This window comes from Gymnoscopelus braueri (assembly GCF_963280865.1).
Source record: "Gymnoscopelus braueri genome assembly, chromosome: 23".
NCBI lineage: Eukaryota > Metazoa > Chordata > Actinopteri > Myctophiformes > Myctophidae > Gymnoscopelus > Gymnoscopelus braueri.
In genome coordinates, this window is record NC_137625.1 from 37,795,611 (window position 1) to 37,819,657 (window position 24,047).

A 24,047-nucleotide genomic window follows, 5' to 3' on the forward strand; every position below is an offset into this window, starting at 1 on the left:
TGGTGGATTGATACACATATTGTACACAATAACTCAATGTGGAAACTGATATCAAAGTTTAAGCACAGATGATGATTATAAAGACAATACGTTGCTCAAAATCAGTAGATGTATGAATTCTATTTCACCTTAATAATCACAACAATAAACACTATTAACTTGTGGGAAGGTTGTTATTGAAATGCAGGTGATATTGTAGCTCACAGCATCACTCAAGAGTTCCTTATTTTTAGTGCATTTTTTTGTATATTAAAGGAGGAGTTCACCCAAAACATGACATATTTTCTATCAATTGCACACCCCATGAAGCCTTGAATTCATGGATTTATTTTTGTTTTTGTGGCATTCCTAAGCCAATAATTTGATGACCGGGTGTGTATCCGGTAGGAGACACAAATAATCTACTTTGTGTCTCCTACTGGATACATTAGCCGGTAGGAGACGGGAATCAAATTATTGGCTTAGGAATGCCACAAAAACTAAAATAAATCCATGAATTCAAGGCTTCATGGGGTGTACAATTTATAGAAAATAAGTATTTTTTTGGGGTGAACTACTCCTTTAAGTAAAATTTTGGTGCTTCCAAAATAACTCAATTTGAATTGAATTTAATAGGAAGTAAAAATAAATGTTCTATATTCTTTTCACACATGTTTTAGTCATATTTTTTGAGCATATATATGTATGGCAAATTGATAGAAGATGCGGGGTTGAGGAGAATTCATTTACGGTTATCATAATTGCTCTCTGTGGGTACAACCATCATCGGTACGTTAAGTGAGCAGTCATTTTTTGGTGATGAGATGAGAATTTGACCAAACTAACAGACATTTACAGTCATGGTTTTACTAACAAATTACATAAAATGACTTAAATCACCAAATAACACCACAACAAAACACTAAACTCAATGACCCATAACATAACCCCACTACACATTCCCATATTCAAATAATAACACAAATAAGAACAATAACACACATTTCCCAGCATGCACTGGGGCGCATGCACTCGTGCAGCCCATCACTTTAAACAGATACAATAGAATGGGTGTAAATGTGTGAAGAGAACACACACCTAGACCCATATAGATTATGCAAACAAAATGAAAAAAAAAAAGCAAGGTAACATTTCTTTCCTTAGAAAAAAACAATACCAATATACTTTATGATTATAATAAAAAATAACAGGTTGCATGACACAATATTTTCAAAATGATTTAACTGAACATCTTGACTGAATGAATGGTACAAATTATTGCTAAATAAATTCAGGTGAAGCCATTTAATTCAGGATGTATAAATAGTAATATTTACAAGCAACTTTACAGAAAAACAAGCCCAAAGTCGCTTCTAATAAGCGGACATTGCAACACAACACTACTGGTGATGCTGCACGGCTCGTAAAAAGGATGACATCATCCGTTTTTCCCATAGGTTTTTCCTCTGAACTGTAGTGATATCAGATGGACTGACATGATTGGTTCATTGTTTAAACGGACGTATGGCTTGGATGTAGGGCGAGGCTTACTCAGTGGTGGAAAGTAACTATACATGTCATGTACTCGTCTCTGACTGCAAGTAGCCTACTGTACAAGTTTGAGGTACTTTTACTTTACTGGAATATTTCCAATTTTCTATACTTTTACTTCTACTTCACTACATCTCAGAGACAAATGTTGTACTTTAACTCCACTATCTGAAAACCTTAGTTACTAGTTACTTTGTAGATTTTGATTATTACAAAACATAAACCACTTCAGCCATTTCGGCCATTTGAAAATAGCCGATGTACAAGCTCACAATGCATCGCGATGTGACGCATTGTGAGCTTGTAGATCGGCTATTTCCCCCCAAAAAATTATACATTTGAAAACTTGTGAAATGGGACATTCTGCAGTACTACTTTCTACTTTTGGTAGCCTACTTTAAGTACATTTTGATACTTTTGTACTTTTACTTAAAGGACGACTTCACGCTTTTCAACCCATCTTCATACAATCTGGGAACCCATCGCCAACTGAAAATGAAAAACAGCGCCCTCTGCTGTTTGTTCTATGTCTGTTGGCTCTGGGCGGAAGAAAACGTAACGCCAGTGCACAAGGAAACCGGGGTTTAGGTCTGCCTTCAGCTTTCACTTCCGGTGGGTGCCACTATGTTTTCATTCCCACTAACAATATTTCTACACGGAACACTAACACCACTTCTCCCAGAGAACATGGATCGTTTTGGTTATAAGCCCACTTGTTTCTATGATGAAAGAGTAAGTTAAAATGTGAATATCTTTCCGTGGTTTTGTCTGCTCCGCGGACGCTATTGTTAAATTAGTTTGAGTTTGTTTTGAGGGGGAAAGATCGACGGACATGTGAATCCCGCCCACTACATTTGATTGGGTAAAGCGCGGCCTGCTTCCTGATCTGAAGGCACGCCCACTTGTAGCCCAGTGTGTACATGTTATGACGAGCCTTCACGACAGATTCCAACGCAGTGCAGAATCTGTTCTTGAGAGATTAATCTTCATATAATTGGTCCTCACTAATACTCATGATAAAATGGTACCATTTTTTTCTACTCGGTCTGTGTCTCAGAGGAGGGCTGTGGACAGTCCAGAGTCCCGTCTACCAGTGACATCATCAATGGGGAATCCAAGCTAATAGAAACTGACGGCTTTCTATTCCTGGAAAGTTGCGATGCAATAAAAGAAGCCATGGTTATTGTGTTAATAAAAATCTAAATAAAAAATGTGAAATCTTGTTGGGAAAAAAAATCATGCCTAACGATGATGTCACTGGTAGACGGTTTCTGGACTGTCCACAGCCCTCCTATGAGACACAGGCCGAGTAGAATTTTTTTTTACCATTTTATCATGAGTATTAGTGAGGACCAATTATATGAAGATAGGTTGAAAAGCGGTGAAGTCATCCTTTAAGTACATTTTGAATCCCGGACTTTTACTTGTAACAGAGTATTTCTACATTGCAGTATTGATACTTTTACTTAAGTAAAAAAAACATGTGAGTACTTTTTCCACCACTCCACTGTCAGGTAACAGATGAAGTGGAAACTCTCTCGTTGTCAGCTACAATGTCGTCATACCCCCAGAAGCTCTGCCGTCCCGCCCCCTTCTCTCTGTAGGCCTATTGTGACGCGGCATCTGCCGAGCGACAGGCAGCAGAGCCAATGAGTGAGGACGTACACAACGCCTCGACGTTGTTCTTATCTCCAGCGTTGCCATATCGGCTTATTATAAGCGATTTTGGGCTTCTTTATCTGTTGCTTGTAAAAATTGGTTTGTTGCGGGTTGCTTTTTTTTTGTGGGGGGGGGGGGGGGGGGGGGGCTTGTTTGGGCTTGTTTCCTAATGTTGTTTAAACCAGAGTTTCATTTTCAAGCCAAGAACCCCCAAATGAGTATATATTTGTCTGCGGACCCCCATCTGAAAACATTTTATGCCAGGGATCCCCGTACAAGAATTGTGTTTTTAAAATGTTTTTAGAATATTCCTTTAAAAAAAAAATAGCAGATCTACAAGCTATTTTCAAATAGGTTTAAAGGGCTCATGTAGCATAGTCGCTTCTTTTGGGCTTGTTTTCATATACCTGGTTGCTTATTTCTCTCAAATCTGGCAACACTGTCAGTACACACACCGTCCAAAAGCAAGCGGCATTCTGAAGGAGGCAGGAGGACACGAGAAAAACCAAACCAAAGGTCCGTTTCCCTTTAAATATCGTCTGTTATTCTGCATTACAGGAAGTGTAAAGGGCTGTTCCTCCTTCTTGGAGGAGGAGAGACATTTCCCAAGCTTGATATCTGTTTCTAAACAGACGGGAATGAAGTCTCCTCTCTCCTCGCGTCACTCGAGCTGAAAACCGCTTTAGATACATAAATCCCCCCTGACTTATCATCACCTCCGCGTTATCTCTCCTCCTGTGGACGTATTGGAGGAGGTGAACGGAGAAAAGGAGCCTTGTTTGTATGTTTGTTGTTGGACACTATCTGTTGTCAGTACCGAGGATTATCCCTCTTCCGTCACGTCGGTCAAGCCCACGGGGGGGACCCTATAGTTTCCTCTCCTTATCTTCGCCAGGCCAGCCAGCCAGCCTATCCCTCCGCACGCTCTCACCGTCCCTCCCCGGGGAGAATCCCATCCAGCCGTCGCACCATAGGAGTCACTGTCACTGTCATGAGCTCAGCTTCAGCATGGCAGCCTTCCCCAGTTTGTGTAACAACCAGCAGAGTCAGACCGTCTCCGCCGGGTCCAGGACCACAGCAGCAGCAGTACCGGTGCCAGAGGAGGAGGAGGAGAGCAACGGCGACCTGGACCAGTCTCTCCAGCAGATGCTGAAGGCTATCGCTGACGAGAGGAACCGGCTCAACATCAGGCAAGAGATAAGCGGACTCGGTAAGGAACTAGCTATAATGATATAGTTATATATCTTGAGAGTTGCGGGTCCATTTGATTACATTTGTACACACTCAGAGTTACACATTATTCATTAAAGGAGTATTTCACCCCCCAAAAAATGACTTATTTTCTATCAATTACACACCCCATTGAAGATGAGATTTTTTGTAAAATAAGTTTTTTTTTGGGTGAACTAGCATTTTACTGTGTAGGCTACTGATTAATTTCTATGATAGAGGTTACTGATTAACAGCTTGATGATCAACAATATATCTGTTGCTTCTGTTGTTGAACGATAAGAGCGTGATTTGAAATGATACTGTACTGATAACAGAGTTATTATTAAGCATTATTCCTAGATATTATGCTTGGCATTCAGTCAGTGCCAGGAGGCAGTGTCGATGACAAAGCCATAGACACAGCACCAGTTGATACCATTGTATTCTTCTGAGCCCCACCTGTGTGTCCCTAACCTGTGTATGCAGTGCACCCCCTAATTGGTTGTGAACCTGTGTGCACCCCCTAACTGTTTGATGGAAATACAACAGAGACACATTCTACTTTTCTTGTTTATTAGTTGCTACCAGGCTGAAAGTACGGTACCTACAACTTGGAGTTGAATACATGTTTAAATGGCCCGGTCAAGTTTTCCTGTTTTTCTCACCTGAAAAGGAATAGTTGCTAACTGTGGTGGGCCTCAAATATGGTTAGTCATCAACACGCCAGCAACATATTCCAGATTCCACTCTGCTGTTATTGGTTTAATGATTCATATACTGTAGGTTCGGGTCACATGGTTCTCAGAATGGTGTGCCGTGAGACTCGTCCAGCTGTGCTATGGGATTTTGCGACAATCACACATTATTACTGTAATATACAGTATACATCTATATAAAAAGTTATGAATCATTGTTTTTTTTTATAGTACTTTGTGCGCCCGCCTTGTGAGCTTGTAGCTTGGCTGTTTCAATCAATACAATTGATTGACAATTTTGAACTTGTAGTTCGGCTATTTTCACAATATTTATCTGTGGAACCGAGTCAAACTAAATGTAATTTCTACAATTCCAAGTACTTGTAAGGGTGTTTGGGGGGGGGGGGGGGTCAAATATGATTATTTTGGGGATTCGCAGCCTGAAAAGGAACCCTTAATCTGTCTAGGGTATTATATATATATTATTGTAAGGCTCTTCCTTGCGCACTCTCGCCTCAGCAACACTCACTCAACTACCACCTGTGCTACTAATAATAAGTGGTTTTCATGCCACTTCAGCATTATTGACTGAGTCTGTTCAGATTCTAATTTGTATCTCACAATGTGGACCAGGTGTATCCATTTGCTAGACTGTAAATTACCATATGAAAGGCGTTATTGATGATCAACAAATTAATAAACATTAGTGTTGATGTTGCAGAAAGAGAAAAAAAAGTGCCTCATGAGGAACCCAAAACATGCAACTTGGCGATTCCCAACACCAGTGGGCCGTGAGGATATTGCAAGTGGCCTCCCAAATAATTGGCAAAACACTAAGATTTAATGCTTATATAAAACAATGTTTTTAAAAATAATGTAAAAAGAATTCATGGTATTTCTTTTCTTTAAAACCTTGGAAAATTTGTTTTCATTGTGATGCCGAAATAGGACCTTAATATTACCTCAGTTCCATTGATTCAAGCTCGAACACAATCGTTTGATTGATCAACTGAAAATGCACGTGGCCCACCCAAATGACCACTTAACATTCGGCTGCCGTGTTAAGTGGTCGGTTGGGTGGGCCGCTAATGCTTTCGAGACTTTCAAGTGGGCCCTGATCCAGAAAACGTGGGGAGCCACTGCTTTTGAGCGATTTGTCCTGCATCTCAAAGGTCTCGGGTTCAATTCCCACTGAAACCATTAGGCAAAGCCTGTCCTAGTGTCCAAGTGACCTCCAAGGCCCTAAATGCTCATACCTGCTTAATCATTTTTTTTGTCGCTCTGGATAAGAGAAAGTGCAACGGACATTCGGACAACATAGAATAGAATGCCTGGCGGTATCTTGTTTGGACAATCCACTCAAGGGCAACAGCGGTGGAGCAGTAGACAATTGTGGGTGGTGCTTTGCATTTGAGGCGCATTGTTCTGCCAGGGAAATCAATAGTGCCCTGTTCCAAAATAATGACATCATCACAGCGTGTGGAGCTCCTCTGCGTGTCTAGTGACCTCAGTCCTGTTGTTGGGGGATGTTCTCTGAAGCCACATTTATCAGAGGGAACGGTTTGCTAGGGGGTCAGCAACCCAAAACCGACGTACAGAAGGTCCCCTGGTACCATTTGAGACCGCATGAGTCATAAGGAAGATGTTTACTTTCTTTTTTCCCACTTCACTGTATGTTTTCCATTGTCAACTGAAATAATTAATTTCATAAAACAAGCTCCTTTTGATTGGATGTTCCATTAGTTTAAGTGATGATGTCATCTGACAGAGGAGTTGTACTGTAGAAGTTGTGTTCTGGACATCCATATCCATAAGATTTCTTATTCAGTTAAATAGCTGCAGCTGGCTATATTTTCTTGTGTCATACTGACTACATTTTTATGATCAAATATTATACAGTATGTGTACTTCTCCAAAGGGAAACTCAACACATATAGGTGCCTCCATATAGTAATAATGCAAATCTAATCATGTGGATCTTGGGATCCACATGGGAACAGCCCATGTGCATTGGGTACTCTAACAACAGGTACAGTGAGTAAGATATCACTGTATCACAGTGAGTAAGATATTCTACTGGCTGTGTGCACAAGACATCTGGCACTGATTGGTTGAGCGGTTTGTGAGATTAACTCCGGGCAAACAGATACCCTGCAGACACACAAAAGAAAAGTCAGGTACACAGACCTGTTGTAGATATTGTAAACAAATAAACAAAGCAGCACATACTGTAGTAATCCGCAAGGTACACATAATGCACATGTTACACATATTGCATATCGTTGCATATTTCAACTTTGAATGTTTTTTGTAAATGAATGCCTTACTTCTTCATACTTCGTTGTACTTTGTCTTACTAAAGTGTCTCACAAAAGTAGCGAAATACAAGCTCAACAGGGATCTCATGTCATCGATCGGCCGTATGGTAGTGGGTACCACACTGGGTACTCTGACAATCTGACTACAAGTACTTTTTTGCTTGGCATACCAGAGTGTATGGTTTTCATATTGAACCTGATGCACTAACTGCCTTGTTTGGTTGCTCCGAAGCCTCTCTTGCTCTGCCGTACTCTGTCCAACAGACCCTTATGCTTGGTACACTTGTAGCAAAGAGAATAATTTTATTTAACAGAGGGGAAGACTTCCACCACTCCTTGTTTTACTAGATGGCTTAATGAGTTTGTATCACTAATACATCTGGAGAGGCTGCGTTGCAACAAACAGGACAGTCTGGCAACATTCGAATACATCTGGGGTCCTATCACGGGTCATCTCGACTCTGTTGTGTGACTGCTCTGTTTTATCCAATTGTTAATGTGTCAAACTGTTGTATTCTGTTGTAATTCTGTTTGCCTATGCAGTACCTCATTATGATAGGTTAATTACTCATGTTTAACATGCATTATAGTTTGTTGTTTGTCTTATTGTTATGTCTTGTCGAGTAGAACAGGTATTGCATAAATGGATGGGGCGTGCAGTCCCGACTTGCATCGTTCCCGACTTGCGTGGTCCCAGAGTAGTGATTACATGTTTTATCTAAGGGAGGCACAAATGAGTTTTTCAAACAGCTGAGGTTTACATTGGGGTACTCTATATGGAGCTCATATACTCTGCATGGGGAATATAAGATGCGTCAGACAATATTCTCTGTGTTTGTTTAAGACCAGACTGCTCATGCTCATATTCTGAGTGACTGGAGAGGCTGGCGTTCATTTCTCCCCATAACCTTCATGGCAGTCTGTACCAGATGCGCAAGCTTACATTTTAACTGTGCAGTGAGATCATATCATGCTGACATCCCATAACTGAATATGCTCTTTAATTAAAATAAAAATAAAACATGATTGTCGCAGTGAGATGCAGTGTGAGCTTGTAGATCTAGTATTTTTGGAATGCGACTAATCAGACATTAGGCTACCTAATAGCCACAGGTTTGGAGAGCATGTGTTGTGTCTTTCTTCCATGTCCTTAAACTTTACCCTGTGTTTACATAACGAAACAATACATATCTGTTTTACCCATAGGCATAGTCATCAGCCAGTTTTGTTTGTTTTGGTAGCCCAAAAACGTCCCAGACAAACAGTGAAAACACCAAAATACAGTCAGAGACGATGTCTTTCTGCAGGTAAACACCACCACACTACTCCAGTGGCTGATAATTGCGGTTGTGTAGTCAGTGTCTCAGTCTGAGTGTCACATCAACCCTCCACGGTGACTCAGGGCGACACTTGCGGCCATATAAAATAAACTACAGCAGTCCCGATAATTGACGTCTCTCACATATGAAGTACATGTTTACAAATTAGCATTTGTATTATTTAGTCCTAATGATTATAATTGTTTGATGTCATCGAGTGTGGTGTGTCAGTATGTCTGTGTGTGTGACATTGCTTAAGTGCATAATTAATACAAACACAAAATTCACCTTCATGAAAAAGCTAAAAGAACACTTTATGCAAACAAGCCTGTACTAATCCCCAGACACACAACGTTTAATGCGTTATAAGTGATTTAGTTTTAACACATTTAGTGCCTACGTCGTTTCAAATCCAACCGTTGAGTGCCATAAACGTAGATCTGCGTCCATTCCAATGTTTTCTTTTTGAGAGAGAATTCCACAAGAGGGCGCTATAACACAACTTAGGAATGATCCCTCGACGCTGATAGAAGGAATGGACGGATGTGACGTCATCTCAAAAAACGTCACTTCCGTCCACTCCTGTATTAGGATTTGTAGAAAAACACTTCTAGAACAGATTTTTTTTTTTGGTGAAAACGAGCCACTTTCAACGGGCGATAGCAACAAAATGGACGATGGTGTAAAAAAGTTTTCGTCCCATATATATATATATAGACGGGACCCTCCCCCACCCCGGACACTTTTTGTTTACATCCGCGTGCACGTTGTGGCTTCTGCGGTTCTTCAAACATCGTTTAAACACGGTAAAAAACTGTCTGGCACCCCGCGGATGAAGCGGATGCATAGTACCTGGCACTCAATGTGTTAATTGTCGTAATTATTTTATTTTCTATTTTTATTTAATTATAGTGTTTGTAAAGAAAAAAATTCTGTCTGTGTCGGACTAGCTTTTGTCATGGCAAAAGCTAATGGGGATCCTAAACAATAAACTATAGGCCATTGCTCAGCAGCATGCATATTACTAAGCAGATTAAGCCCCCCACACACACACACACACACACACACACACACACACACACACACACACACACACACACACACACACACACACACACACACACACACACACACTACAGTGGTATGCTCTGTCAACTGACCTGCACTTAGGTATATCATTAGAATGTCTAGACTGAACAGCTGCAAGGTCAATCCAGATGAAAGCCCGATATTACCACTGGAAAGCCTAATAACAAATGTCAGTCAATTATAATAATGGAACGCTGTCATAACGGATCTACCAATGGTACACATGGCCTTAGACATGTACTGGAAGCTCTGTCATGGTACAGTACACGTGTTAAACGCTAGAGCTTAGGTTGTTAGTCAACTAGGAAGTGTGTGTTTCACGTGGTGTTCAGCGTGTCACCGCTGTTTGTCATGTGCCTCGACACGTGTGTGTGTGTGTGTGTGTGTGTGTGTGTGTGTGTGTGTGTGTGTGTGTGTGTGTGTGTGTGTGTGTGTGTGTGTGTGTGTGTGTGTGTGTGTGTGTGTGTGTGTGTGTGTGTGTGATATCACACTTCACTTGTGTGTGTTTGTCTCTGTCTTAAAGATGCGATAAATTGCATTCCTGCATTCTTGGGAAAGGATAGTGCTCTTTTTTGTTTTCTCCCCATGCTTAAGCCTTAAAGCCAAACTGATAACTGTTTCAATGCACACTAGGTTTATTTAACATGGATGATTATAGGAATGTGTATGTGTGTGGTAGTAGGTAGGTTAGGTAGGTATGTTTAACAACAGACTTGTAAGGGTCCATTTGGACACCTGGTGGTCCCCGGACTCGACGTTGAGAACCAGTGATTTTATTTTAGTGATGATTTAAAAAAAATATTTATTTGTTTACACAAAAAAATGTGCTTGCCTTCACCGTGATGGATTTAGAAAAACAGACCTGCTACAAAAACACCACAAGAGTGAAGGACAATGTAACAGATCTAACTAGGGTTGGGACGATATGAGCATTTCATGTCACGATTATTGTGACCAAAATAATTGCGATTTACGATATTATCGCGATAATCAAAATATGCTTAAAACTCTTAAAATGCCACTTTTGTTAACCACTTGAACCCCAGCATCCATAGTCTGGGGTGGAACATTGGCCAAAAATAGCCATTCTACAAGCTCAGAACGCGTCGCGTTCTGAGCTTGTAGATCGGCTATTTTTGGCAAAGAGATTTAGAGTGAAAAAAAAGGCTATCAAGTACGTTCTTCACAGGTGCATTTTTACCAATTCTAGAGGGTTGAAGTGATAGCGGATAAGCAGCTCGGCAAAGGTGAATTGATCCCAGTGTATGACGGAGGACAATTTCACGATAAATTTAAATCTCTGCTATACGATTATTGTGAGTTTTTTTTTTTCACGATAAACGATAACAACGATCATCGTCCCATCCCTAGATCTAACCTTTCTTATTTACGCTCAGTCCGGACGGCCGTCCGTCCGTCCATCCATTCCTTCCTCCGGGTCACTGGAGCTTTGAAAGTGCACCAGCGAGCCACAACAATGTATTTATTATAGAACATCAACTTCAAAATGACATGCAACAGAAATAGACTTTAGTTTGGGAGATTCAGCTCTCTTGTATCAGATGAGTTCTTGTGTGTGTGGTGGTGTGTTCATGTGTGTGTGTTCATGTTAGAGGCTCTAGACTAGCATTGATGTATATTTAAAATGACATGAGGCTATTAATAGAGCAGCACTTTTGTTTTTATCACTGCTCTCTGTTCTGCTCCATGGCTCTGTTCTGGATAATTCTGCTGTAGATTGATTGATGGACACTGGACGCTTACTGTATTACATTTTTATGTACACAGATCTCTTTATATCGATGTCTTGATGTAAGTGTTTTGCTACAAACATCGCCATGATGCTTCATGTGTTAGTGACACATCATAGCATTACCCCACGGAGAAGTTGGAGCTCTGACATATAATAAAGCAGTGACGTCACCCATTGGTTTAGACCCGTTTTCAGCTATTTCACTATTTCAGCTAATTAAAATCCACCATCTTTGAATTTCCGGTACCTGAAATCGAACCGGAAACAAATGCTATTGGGTGGAGGGGCAACGAGGATGGGTCTTCGCTCAGTAGAACCAGTAGAAGCCCTAGAAGCATACTCTACTTTATCATACATTTTAAAATTAACTCTATAAACGCCATTGACTCGAAAACGCGTCAATAACTACTTAATCCACCCACGCCATTGACGCGTTTGACGCGTTGGATTTGCGTTCATTGTTTAATCTCTGATCGCGCTATGCTGCTTAAAATTCAATGTTATTCTCGAGTTCCACTTACTTCACCCATATCTGCATCCGGTTTCATGTCCTGGGTTCCGTTTCCGGTTTTTGATTATTTTCCCCCGGTCATTTCGTCCAAAATAGGTAAACAAACCGTTTTTCACACGGTATGACGGACAAACGGACAGCTTCTCTTCTATAATCTATGGTCTGGGTGACGATCAGTCATCGCCGTCGTGTATCACAACGTAATTTTGACGATCAAAACAATCTGGGAGGACGTCACATCCGTTTTCATGGTTTTCCCTGTCTAATCGCTCAAGAAGGTAAACAGTGACACCAGGAGCTGATCAAGCTATCATGTGCTGCTCTCTAGTGGCGGATTTGTGCGGCGTCTTTAAAAAACAGTCTGATCAATTATTTTCATGAACATTTTCAAAATATAAAAATAAAAAAAACACGAAAATTGCTGGCAATGGGGGAGTACTTTATGAAAATACTCTGGCAGTCAAAGAGTTAAAGGGACCATACATTCTTTACTTGCCGCCTGAGCTCTGACCAGGAATTAGGAGTTGGAGGGACGTTTATTTAGATTTTTCTTCCCAGTTCCCACTTGACATGAACATGACAAAAGTACATGGTTGGACACATATCTTTTTAGTTATTTGGGCATAAATGACTGTAAATTAGCTACACTTGACATTTTTTTTTTTTAAAGATTGATTTTTCTTTTATTATTGATAGGACAGTAGGCTGACAGGAAATGGGGAGAGAGATATGGGGAGTGACTCGCATCAAAGGCCGTCGGGATCGGGACTCGAACCCAGGCTACATTTTATCCGAGGTGCCCGGACCGCTACGTCAGCAGTCCGGGCCAATTAGCTACACTTTTAATTAGACATTCAAGTTTATGTTTATGTAAAGAGGTATAACATCTATTCCATCCACAGCTCTCGCTGTTGGGAAAGCAGCCAAGAGCACAGCTGGAAATGGAGAGGAATTATTAGATAGGCAGGGGAGTGTGGTTTGCATACACAATCAGAGGACAGCCTTCCTAATTAGGGTTTTTAATTAGTGCCCTTTGTTCCAGTGAATGTAAAGTCTTCAAATGCTACAGCTACAATTGTAGACTCTAGAACAGTGGTTCATAAAGTGGGGGCCAGGCAGTAGCGTATGGTGAATTCTAACTTTGACCGGGCCAGAATTCGCGCAACAACGGCTGATAAGTCTATTGAGAATTACCGGGTGGAAAACGGAACGCTCGTTGGGTCCATTTGGTTTTATTTGTATACTCAGAGTTAGGCCTGTCACAATTATTACATAATCGCCTAATCGCAATTATTTGAGATAATCGCAATTATTTTGCATTTAATACAAAATTAAAAAAGCAGAAATAGTACATCTACAAGCTTGAAAATAGCGGAAATAGCTGATCTACAAGCTTACAATGCGCCACAAAGACGCGTTGTAAGCTTGTAGATCAGCTATTTCCGCTATTTATTTATTTTTGTATAAAATCAATTATTAAATATGTCAGTAATTTCTTTGTATATTTAAGTTATTTGTCATATCTGCCCTGTGGAATGTTTGATTACAAAGCCTAAAAGGTAAACAACGTTTTTATTTTGATTCATATGTTCCAATATTTGTGTGACAATTAATCGTCAACTTAAATGTTGTAATCGTGACAGCCCTTCTCAGAGTTATGGGGTCCTTGAAGCAGTGGGCTTCCGGTTTTGTGCCAACATTTTTCCGTATGGCCGTTTCCCCCCCCGTGCCCCACATGCTCACCCATACAGAAAAGGTTTGATCAGACGAGTAAGGAAGAGCTTGACCGGCCTTGCACAGAGCCCTGACCTCAGACCTGTCAAACACCTTTGGAATGAATTGGAACCTCATTATTCATGCCTGAGGTTTCGATTCTACAAATGTCTTCTAAATCCTAAAACAGTAAAAAAAAAAAAAAAAACATATGTTGTTATCAGTGGTTCTCAAACCTTTTCATGTCAAGGACCTCCCAAATTATATGTAATTGGGCCGCGGACCTCCATGTCAAAATATTTTGTTCCAGGGACCCCCAGAGGCAAATATTTGAGTTAAAAAAACGTTTGCTTAAAACATTTATATATATTCAAAGATTTGCAATTTTTTTCACGATTTATCAAAAATAGCAGATCTACAAGCTCATAGTGCGACACTCGGTGCCGCGCTATGAGCTTGTATATCTGCTATTTTTTAATAGCCAAAGTACAAAATAATGGGTAAAGTGGTTACACATATCCGTTTCCCGGTTTTAATGGGTTAATACTTAATATTCATCCCACCAGGCTATGGAACACATGTCCCATGAGGCTATAGACCGGAACTAGCCAATCGGACGCCTTTCCATGGCTTATCATTGGCACTACACGACTAGTCCATTACAATGCTCCTGTTCCTCTGCCTTATGGGATGTACCGGTTTTAGCCAATCGCAGGCATGCAATCTCTGGCAGAAGCCCAGGCTCGAGTCTGAAATGCCAGCTCGTCAACATTGCATCGTAATTCATAATCTATGCAGAATTCTGCCGAATGTCTCAGTTATGCCAACATTGTTGATGTAGTATTCTTATTGGTGCAATAACAATGCTGTTATCGATAGGACATGTCCCCTGGTGGAGATTTGTGCTCTCACTTTTCCAGTTAACCACCTTCAACCTGGCGTCTCTATTTTAGGCATGTCAATACAATTCCTCAAAAATGTTCAATGTATTTCAATATTTAATTTAAACAAATAGCAAAAACAGCTCACATAGCATACGGTTGTATACTGTATGTGTTATTTTCACGATTCATCATATGACCAAGTACAGTATACTGTATATAGGGCTTAAGTGGTCAATAGTCTTGTGACACAGATCACAGGCATTGATATGGAGTTTGCCCCCCTTTGCTACTATAACATTCTTCTCACTATTCTGTAATGGCTTTTCACTAGTTGGAATATTGCTGCTGCAGTTTGCAACTGAACTGTCTAGAATGTCATTGTATGCTGTAGCATGAAGATTTCCTTTCACTGAAACAAAGGGCATATAATTAGAAACACTCATTGTCTACTGTCGTTTTGTCATAGTGTATCTGTTACAGTGTAATAGTGTATACCTGCTGCCGTTCATTAATTGGTGTCACAGAGATATAATTTATTCACACACACACACACACACACACACACACACACACACACACACACACACACACACACACACACACACACACACACACACACACACACACACACACACACACACAGAGAGAGAAGACGCTCACACACACAACAAAAGCAAGTCTGCGAGAATATAACAGATGTGTAACTGAGTTTTCTACCCTACATTTTCTTTATGTTTCGTTGCATCATGGCCGCGTTGCTCGCCAAAGATAACAGGTTTCAGTCATTTTGGGAAATCGACTCAGCCATACAACAAGGCATCGACCATCGATTAGGCTTAAACCCTCTCATGCAGGTAGTTCCAGACTCTAGATACCCCATCTGCAAAAGCCAATAAGGCATACATATTGTACGCTAATCATTGGGATTACTCCTGTGACCACATTACTGCACATGGCATGGTATTGACTTACAGATGTAAGCTGCATGTCAAGTCCCCCAAGCCTTTTATTAAATGAACATAACATAGGCCTCACATACCTCGCAGCATGTTAGACTGATGTAGAAAGTGTTTCTGCTTACATTTAGAATCTACTGCATAGGGTCAAATCTTGGAAAAAGATTGACAGTTAGGGCTGTCACGATTAAAAGTACGATTATTTGTAAGTTGACGATTAATTGTCATACAAATAATTGCGATTAACAATTTAATTGTGTTTTTGGCTTTGAGCTTGGAACATGTGAATCAAAATAAAATTTTTGTTTGCCTTTTAGGCTTTGTAATCAAAAATTCCACAGGTGTTGTAAGCTTGTAGATTTGCTATTTCTGCTTTTCTTTTATTTATTTTTACGATTATGCAGAAATAATTGCGATTATCTCAAATAATTGCGTTTAGATGATTATGTAATAATTGAGTCAGGCCTATTGACAGTATATAAAAGTGCATAGTATATAAATGCTAAATAATAATAATAATATTCAAATAATGAAATATATTTTATGTTTGTCCACAAACATTGAATTGTGGCTGTTTCCAATGTGTTGGAAAGTGGATCCACAGTCTCCTGACCAGCACTGCTCAAATTGACAGGCCTGCAAATTGCCATTGTGAACTTGTTAATAATACTTATATGTGACTCTTTTTTTAATGAATAAAATGTCATGTGTGTCCAATCTGTACGGTAGACTCTACTATTCAGATTGGACAAAATTACATTTTGGAGTACAGAAGGCTGTTGGGGTGGTTGTATTTTGTCTCCCTGCTCTTCTAGTTCTATTAAGACATCTATATTGGGTCAATTACCTAGACACAGGATCTGACACAAATTATATATATATATATATATATATCCACACTGAGGAAATTAATAAAATTTAGTTTTATAGTATATCTGCTATTTTTGAATAGCCAAAGAAATCTAAAATGACAGAGATGCGTTCCCGGATTGAATGGGTTAAACCCTACAGTATATAATTCACTTACCAGACCAGGGCTATAGAATACTTGGCCCCCTCCTTTTTCCACTCTACACCAAATCTCTTCATCCCCAGAATGTTCGCCCCAGAATAGGGATGCTGGGATTCAAGTGATTAATGTCAGAGAAAGACACTTTTTTACAGGCTAATGGCCCAGACATACCTAATTAGTAATTAGACCTTTTAATGCAGGCTTTGAATCTTCAGGCCTGGCTTCCATCTGAAGAATTCTTTGACATTTTTGTTCCCGCCATTATTTACTTTTCTCTCTGCTGGAGATTAAAATGTTATGGCATATTGGATTATTTCTATATATATATACTGTATATTTTTCATTTGCATGGAAATGCTCTATGTTTATATATAATTATTTTCAGGAGAATCAGTTTGTTTCTCTCCGTATGAAATGTCCCCCCCCCCCGGTCAGGATTAAAGGGATAGTTCACCCCTGACTTTTTTTTCTATCCATTAGTCACCCCATAGAAACTTGAATTCATGGATATTTTTTAGTTCTTGTCGCATTCCTAAGCCAATAATTTGATGACCGGCAGCGGTTCCGGTAGGAGACATGAAGAATCTCCTTTTTGTCTCCTACTGGAACCGCTGTCTACCGGTCCGCTGGTCATGAAATTATTGGCTTAGGAATGCAGCAAAAACAAAAAAATAACTAATGATTAATCGATAGATGGGTGAACTATCCCTTTAACATGGCATCGACACCCGATGGAGCTTTTCCTCCCGATCATATTCAATATAATATGAATACTTCTTTGGTTGGTTTTTGGTGGCCTTCGTTGCTCCATGTTTCTTGAGATGTTGTTCCATGGTTGAACCTGGTGGCGGGCCTCGTCTCCCGAAGGCCAGGAGATGCGTAGTGCAGCTTACAGCTTGATCCTCGCCATACGTGCAGCGGGGTCTGTTAATATTTTATTCTCAAAGCCGTGCACTTCCCAGGCAAAGGAATATTTTATTCATGGACCCTGGAGATGTTGGTTGAACTCATTTAAAGCATAGTTGTATTTCTCATGGCTGGCATTGAATTAGCCATATAACATTATTTATTTATTTTTTGTAGATTGGACATAAATGTTATATATTTTTTATTGTAGTTGTTGTGTTATTTTTACAATAACAAGGATTGAGTTTCGCTTGTAGGTCTGCTATTTTCAAACATTAGTATTTTTACTTTTGGTACTTTAAGTATATTTTGATGCCAACTTTTACTCAAGTAACATTTTGAACAAAGGCCTTTTACTTGTATCAGAGTATTTTTATATTGTGGTATTACTACTTTTACTTAAGTTAAATATCTGAGTACTTCTTCCACCACTGCATTTGGAGACTGCTCAGAAGGTGGCACTAACCCAGTTAGTGCTCCTCATTTGAGGAGTACATTGTAGTGTTGCTCTGGAGTTGGTGAAGCTCAAAAATAAATCGCCAATCTACAGTCACAACGCGTTGCAAGGCGACACGTTGTGAGCTTGTACATTTGTAGAAATGTGTTGAAAACAGCTAAATCAAACTCTGAGAAACTGATAATGGACAGAGTTTCTTTAAATGGTGTACCTCCACCGTCGGGTTATAAATACAATGGAAACAAAAAACTGTCACATCAACATCATTGGGTTCTGGACAGTTTCAGGTTATGGCAGGTTCTGGGTTGCCCTCCGTAGCTGAAATAGAGCCACATAATTGATGGCTTCTTCTGAACTCCGTGGTCTATTTTATATTCAGATTCTCTGCTCATCTTTCTTTGGGTTTGTGCTCCTGGGACTACCCCATTGATGACACAAATTGCCTACGTGACTCAGGTACAGTAGTGCACAGATTTAGTACTTACGTCATGGGTTCGTAACTGGCTCCTCATCATGTGTGTTTGTCTAGTTACCCTCCTCTCCTCTCCTCTCTTGCCTTAAAAGTAATCTTCTCATGGACAATGGCGTAGTGCAGAAACACAATGATGTGACTAGGGCTGTCACGATTACAAATTTAAGTTGACGATTAATTGTCACTCACATAATTGCAATTAACGATTTAATTGTGTGTTTGGCTTTGTTGGAACATTGGATCATATGAATAAAATAAAATAAATCAGTTTGCCTTTTAGGCTTCGTAATAAAAAATTGCACAGGGCAGATATAAGACAAATAACTTAAATATACAAAGAAATTATGAACATATTTTTTAATATGTATTTAAATTTTATACATGAAATTGAAATATGTCAGAAATAGCAGATCTACAAGCTTACAACGCGTCACCTCGTGACTCGTTGTAAGCTTGTAGATCTGCTATTTCTGCTTTTTCTTTTTTTATATTTCAAAACATGTGAACATTTTTCAACATGTAGACGATTATGCAAAAATAATTGCGATTATCTCAAATAATTGCGATTAGGCGATTTATGTAATAATTGTGACGGGCCTAGATGTGACACACCCTCTGTCCTAGGATTGAAACCATCTGAGCTTTCATACTCATTTGTCTCAATAAAGGAAACAAGAAAAGGGGTGGACTGACTTAATAGATGTTAAACATTAATATTGTTTTAAAGAAATGGAAACACAAAACATTGCATGGATTTGGATAAAGTGTATGATCATCATCTTCGCCTGCGGGCTGTGCTCGATGTACCGTCAAAGCGGGACAGAGACATTGAGCTCACCTCCGGGCCCTCCGGACGGATCAGTGACCGCAGTGCTGCTGTCAGCAACCTCGCAGTGAGACACCACCTCCAACACACACACGCACGCACGCACGCGCGATGCGATGCATTGTGAGCTTGTAGATCTGCTGTTTTCAAATTATTTTTACGCATTTTATACATTTGAAAACTTTGTGAAATTCCGGACTTTTACTTGTAACTCCTCCTTGTAAGGAGTATTTCTACATTGCAGTATTGATACTTTTACTTAAGTAAAAAGTACTTTTTCTACCACTGCGCACACACACACACACACACGCACACAGCCAGGGAGAATTGGAAGACGGAGGGTGGGACAAGGAGATGTACACACTCCATCAATCCATCTCAGAATTCTTTTGCCGCTTGCCAGTAAAGACACTCAGCCCACTTAGGAGGACCCCAGGCCTGGTACCGACCCAATGAAAGCTATTGATTCCCAGGGAAGATCACAGCTGAGCCCCAGGCTTTGAATGAAAAATCTCTCTGGGTTGGGCAGAGAAAAAAAAAATAGAAAACCGAGTTTTTCATGTTGGATTATGCAAACTGAGGGTCACACCGGTGGGCGAACGCAACTGCTGCGGTTCGATTCCAGCCAGAGCCACGCATTGCACGTCTTTCCCCCTCTCTATCCTCAGCTTCCTCTGTCTCTCTCAGCACTCTCCTATCTAAAGAAAATAAAGCAAACCTAAAAAGTCTTTAAACCACTTCATTCCGGGAACACATCTGTGTCATTTTAGATTTCTTTGGCTATTCAAAAATAGCAGATCTACAAGCTCATAGTGCGGCACTCTTTCATTCACTCACTCTTTCATTCACTCACTCACTCACTCACTCACTCACTCACTCACTCACTCACTCACTCTCTGACTGACACTCATTCATGCTCTCTCTGCCGCTCCCTCTTTCTCTCCCTCATTCACTGACACACTCTGTTTCTCAGATCGAATCAGTTGATTCATGCATTCCTCTTTCTCCCCACTCCTTCCTTGTCTTACACAATGGCCGCATCATTTCTACGAAGCGCTGCGTTTCACTTCCTCAGTTTAATGCTCCGGCTGCAGGTCCCACCACAGTATTTCAGGAAGCATCCCCTAATCTGTCCAACATTGCCCTTGGTGGTAAGCAAAATGCAATACTACATTTGCCTTTTGGCACTCGGCCCGGGTTTTCAATATTCTGCCGTCCTCTGTTCACATTACATTTACAATGAGACCAGCCGGGGCCCCTCCTGCGCTGTGAGCTCCATAATTTATAGAGAGTAATTTGTCAGCCTGCGCTGTGAAATCATCCCTCCTGGCTTTCAGGAGGGATGAGGCCAAATACACAATGTAGTCTACTCTGCATGGGCTGCTTTCACTTCCCCTCTCTCATGGTGTAAGCCAGGCATTTCTCAATCTTTTGATGGTGTAGTGGGAGAGAGAGTGTGTGGGGGGGGGATTATATACAGGTCAAGAGACAGATTCAATGCTCTTTTGAATACAGTTGAAGTTGTTGTTTCTTACGCTGAGAGAAATTTCCCCTACACGGTTGTTACCTTGGTGTTAACTTATAAACAATATTACTAATGTTTTATGTACCTCCACACTTCAGAGGAGATGTTAATTCAGAGTTAATTCAACTCCGCTGATAGCCACAAGTCACTTTGGGAATGCTCATCTCAGAGCCATTATGTCATCTAGTAAACAAACTCAAAGCAACATGTGGCAATGTTATGATATTAGTTACTGATACATAAGCAGTTAACCACTTTCAACCTGGAATCCCATTTTTGGGCATGTCATTTGTGGATTTATCTATTAATTTTTTTTATGGGACAATATTTAAATGAATAGCATGTACATCGTCTGTTTTTGCTGTTGTACGACAGAGTATCAAATAGGGCTTAGCGGTTAAGACTTGGAAAAGTTGCTGTACAGGACACCTTTGCCCTCAGTCATCGCTTTGTCTCTCTGTGTTTCTTTCCAAAAACAAGGTTACCTCAAGCCAAGTTTGGCTGGACTGAGGCCAGAATCATTTCCTCCTCCTCCAGCCCGTACGGCCACATCAGCACTAAAAGACATGGTGGGCTTGTAAGTGAGGACGCGGATTTGGCTGCCGTTTGGCCGGGCGGTGTGAAATGTGAACACCTTGTCGACAGTGGCACTTTGATGAATCGCAGCAGAGGTTCTCGACCCGTTTTCAAACTGTGTGTTGACCTCAAAATCGGCACCGTTTGTATCAACTGACATAATATTTCCCCAGATGAAACCTGGTCTCTGTCGGAACACTTCACAACCCACCTTTGGGTCCTGGCCCACTGCTTGTGAAATGCTGAATTGTTAATTGATATTGATTGATTGACAGGGTTTCAAAAGTTTACCTGTGCTGTGGTTGGAAAAACTAGGACTGATCAGGTTGATGGCAACATTGTCTTTAGAGGAGTCTGCTTTCTAATGCTCAGCATTCAAGAAATGTGACCCCTTACAGTTTACAACATCATGTCAGTGTCTGTCTTACCTATAGGTAGAGATGCGCGGATCGCGGTTTTAGCCGTGGTTGCCGCTGTTAACTGCAGTTTGGGTGGATTTGGGTCAATCAAATATAATTATTAATTCATATTGGATAAACCGCGGGTGAAATAATGTGGGAATTAAATTGATGATATCAATCTATAGGCCTATAATAGCTTTTAAAAAGCACTAAATTTCACCGTGTGTGCGTTTGTAGTATTGTAATATTACGTCATTTTACACCAGGCACAAAATAGCCGCTCACTACATGTTGCTTTGCAGCCAGCCAGTGTTGCGAGAGAAATAAGCAGCCAGGTCTATGAAAACAAGCCCAAAACAAGTGCCAAACAAGCCCAAAAGTCGCTTATAAAAAGCTTATAAAAAGCCGACATGGCAACAAAGTGGTTGAAAGCGAAAGTAAGAAGACGTGCGCTTGTTGTTACCATGGTTGTGGATTGTGTTGTGTATACAGTCACTGCATCGCGACAGTGGTGAGTGACATTGTTTATAAGAAAACTAACGTCAGGAAAATAACAATTATTTGGTGCGGTTGGTGCGGATCTATAAATAGGATGATATATATATATATATATATGTATAGGATGGCGGATGGATAATGAACTTGTTAACGCGGATTTGGGTGACAAAAAAACCCATCCGCGCATCTCTAGGACTAGGTTCCTATATGGAATGTACTTGTTTTTATAAGGTGTAAAGGTAGGTACGGTATCTATAGGATGTATTTAGAGTATGCTACTTGTTATCTTATGCAAGTCACGGGTTGAGTCAGTCATTTTGAAATGACCTTTGTGAGACAGACAGCGAGGCCGCCCACCTACTCTCTCATAGCACCAGATGCAGTCATCATAAAATGTAGAACAATACCTCAGCTTTTTAATTGTGTGTGTGTGTGTGTGTGTGTGTGTGTGTGTGTGTGTGTGTGTGTGTGTGTGTGTGTGTGTGTGTGTGTGTGTGTGTGTGTGTGTGTGTGTGTGTGTGTGTGTGTGTGTGTGTGTGTGTGTGTGTGTGTGTGTGTGTGTGTGTGTGCGTGCAGATCTCCCCCTTCCCTTGTTTGTTTGCACAAGCGAGAAGATCAAACGAATACCTTCAAAGTGGGCATATTGTGCTAGTAGTAGAGGACCTGGCTAAGATATGTATGCACTTAATTTAGGAGAGAATATCTCAACTGTTTTTGGCTAATATGACCCCAGGGAACAACTTAGGAACTATGAGAAATTCTCTATCCGGGGCGAAATACCCGAAAATGACCACGCCCTTTTTAAAATGACCACACTTCCAACATGGCACTATCTTCTAAACCGTTGGAGCAACAGATTTTCTGAGGTGCTCAAAATGTTCAGAATACTCATGTTTGGGAAACCCGTGCCCGAGCCAGCAACCCTACAGGTCATCATAGTGGCCAAATCCAATATGGCCGCTACCTGAAAAAGGTTTTGTCTATAACTTTTGAACCAGATGAGCTATGAATGCAAACTTGGTGTCTAAATCATGTTTTTTGACAATTAGAAACATCTATCGGAACGCTTATCTTTATGACTGGGTGTGGCTGGACCTCTATTTTGCATATTTCAAAGATGGGACTATCTGACAATTAGTTTTACTTTTTTACATTTTTGCAAACTTGGTGTCTATGTTATACTTTTTGAGCATTAAAAACACATTAGAATGCTCATATTATTGATTGAAGCCATCTAGAGCACTCTGATTTGCTTATTACAAATATGGCCTATATCAAAAATGTAAACATAAAGTTTCATCCAGATTTGAGTGTAGAGTTGTTGGAATGAGTTAAGATCAAACTGAAGAAAAGAAACAACCTGTGTACAGATGTTGAAACAATAGAATATGAGTTGAACCCAAATTATACAGCAACAGCCAGTACAGTATATGCAGAGCAATGCTCAGTATAAATTGAATAATATCATACTAGTCAAAGGTGTATAGAATTTTAACAATATTATGTTTAAATTATAATCACAGATTATTTTTGTTCTAATCATACAACTTCTATATCGAGGTGCAACGGACTCCAGCTTCGCATAATTTGCTTTATGTCCACTACATGACTTTTGAAGCCACGGTGGAGGAGGATGGTGCAAGCTTTACTGGCATCTGCAAGATGGGTCCAGTAAGGTTCCCAAGTCTTAGTCATGGAGTCCCAATACCAGCCCAACGTACTTAAATCTGGGATG

The 24,047-nt window shown here is 40.3% G+C and overlaps 1 protein-coding gene across 1 annotated transcript in view; it reads left to right on the forward strand.

The window, feature by feature from the left end:
- Nucleotides 1–3,732: 3,732 nt before the first annotated feature.
- The window catches only part of kiaa0930, a 60,400-nt gene continuing 40,085 nt past the window's right edge, over nt 3,733–24,047 (forward strand). The window contains exon 1 of the mRNA XM_080421665.1: nt 3,733–4,399. Coding sequence (XP_080277791.1) covers nt 3,973–4,399 — 427 coding nt within the window. The 5' untranslated portion in view covers nt 3,733–3,972. The remainder of the gene's footprint in view (nt 4,400–24,047) is intronic.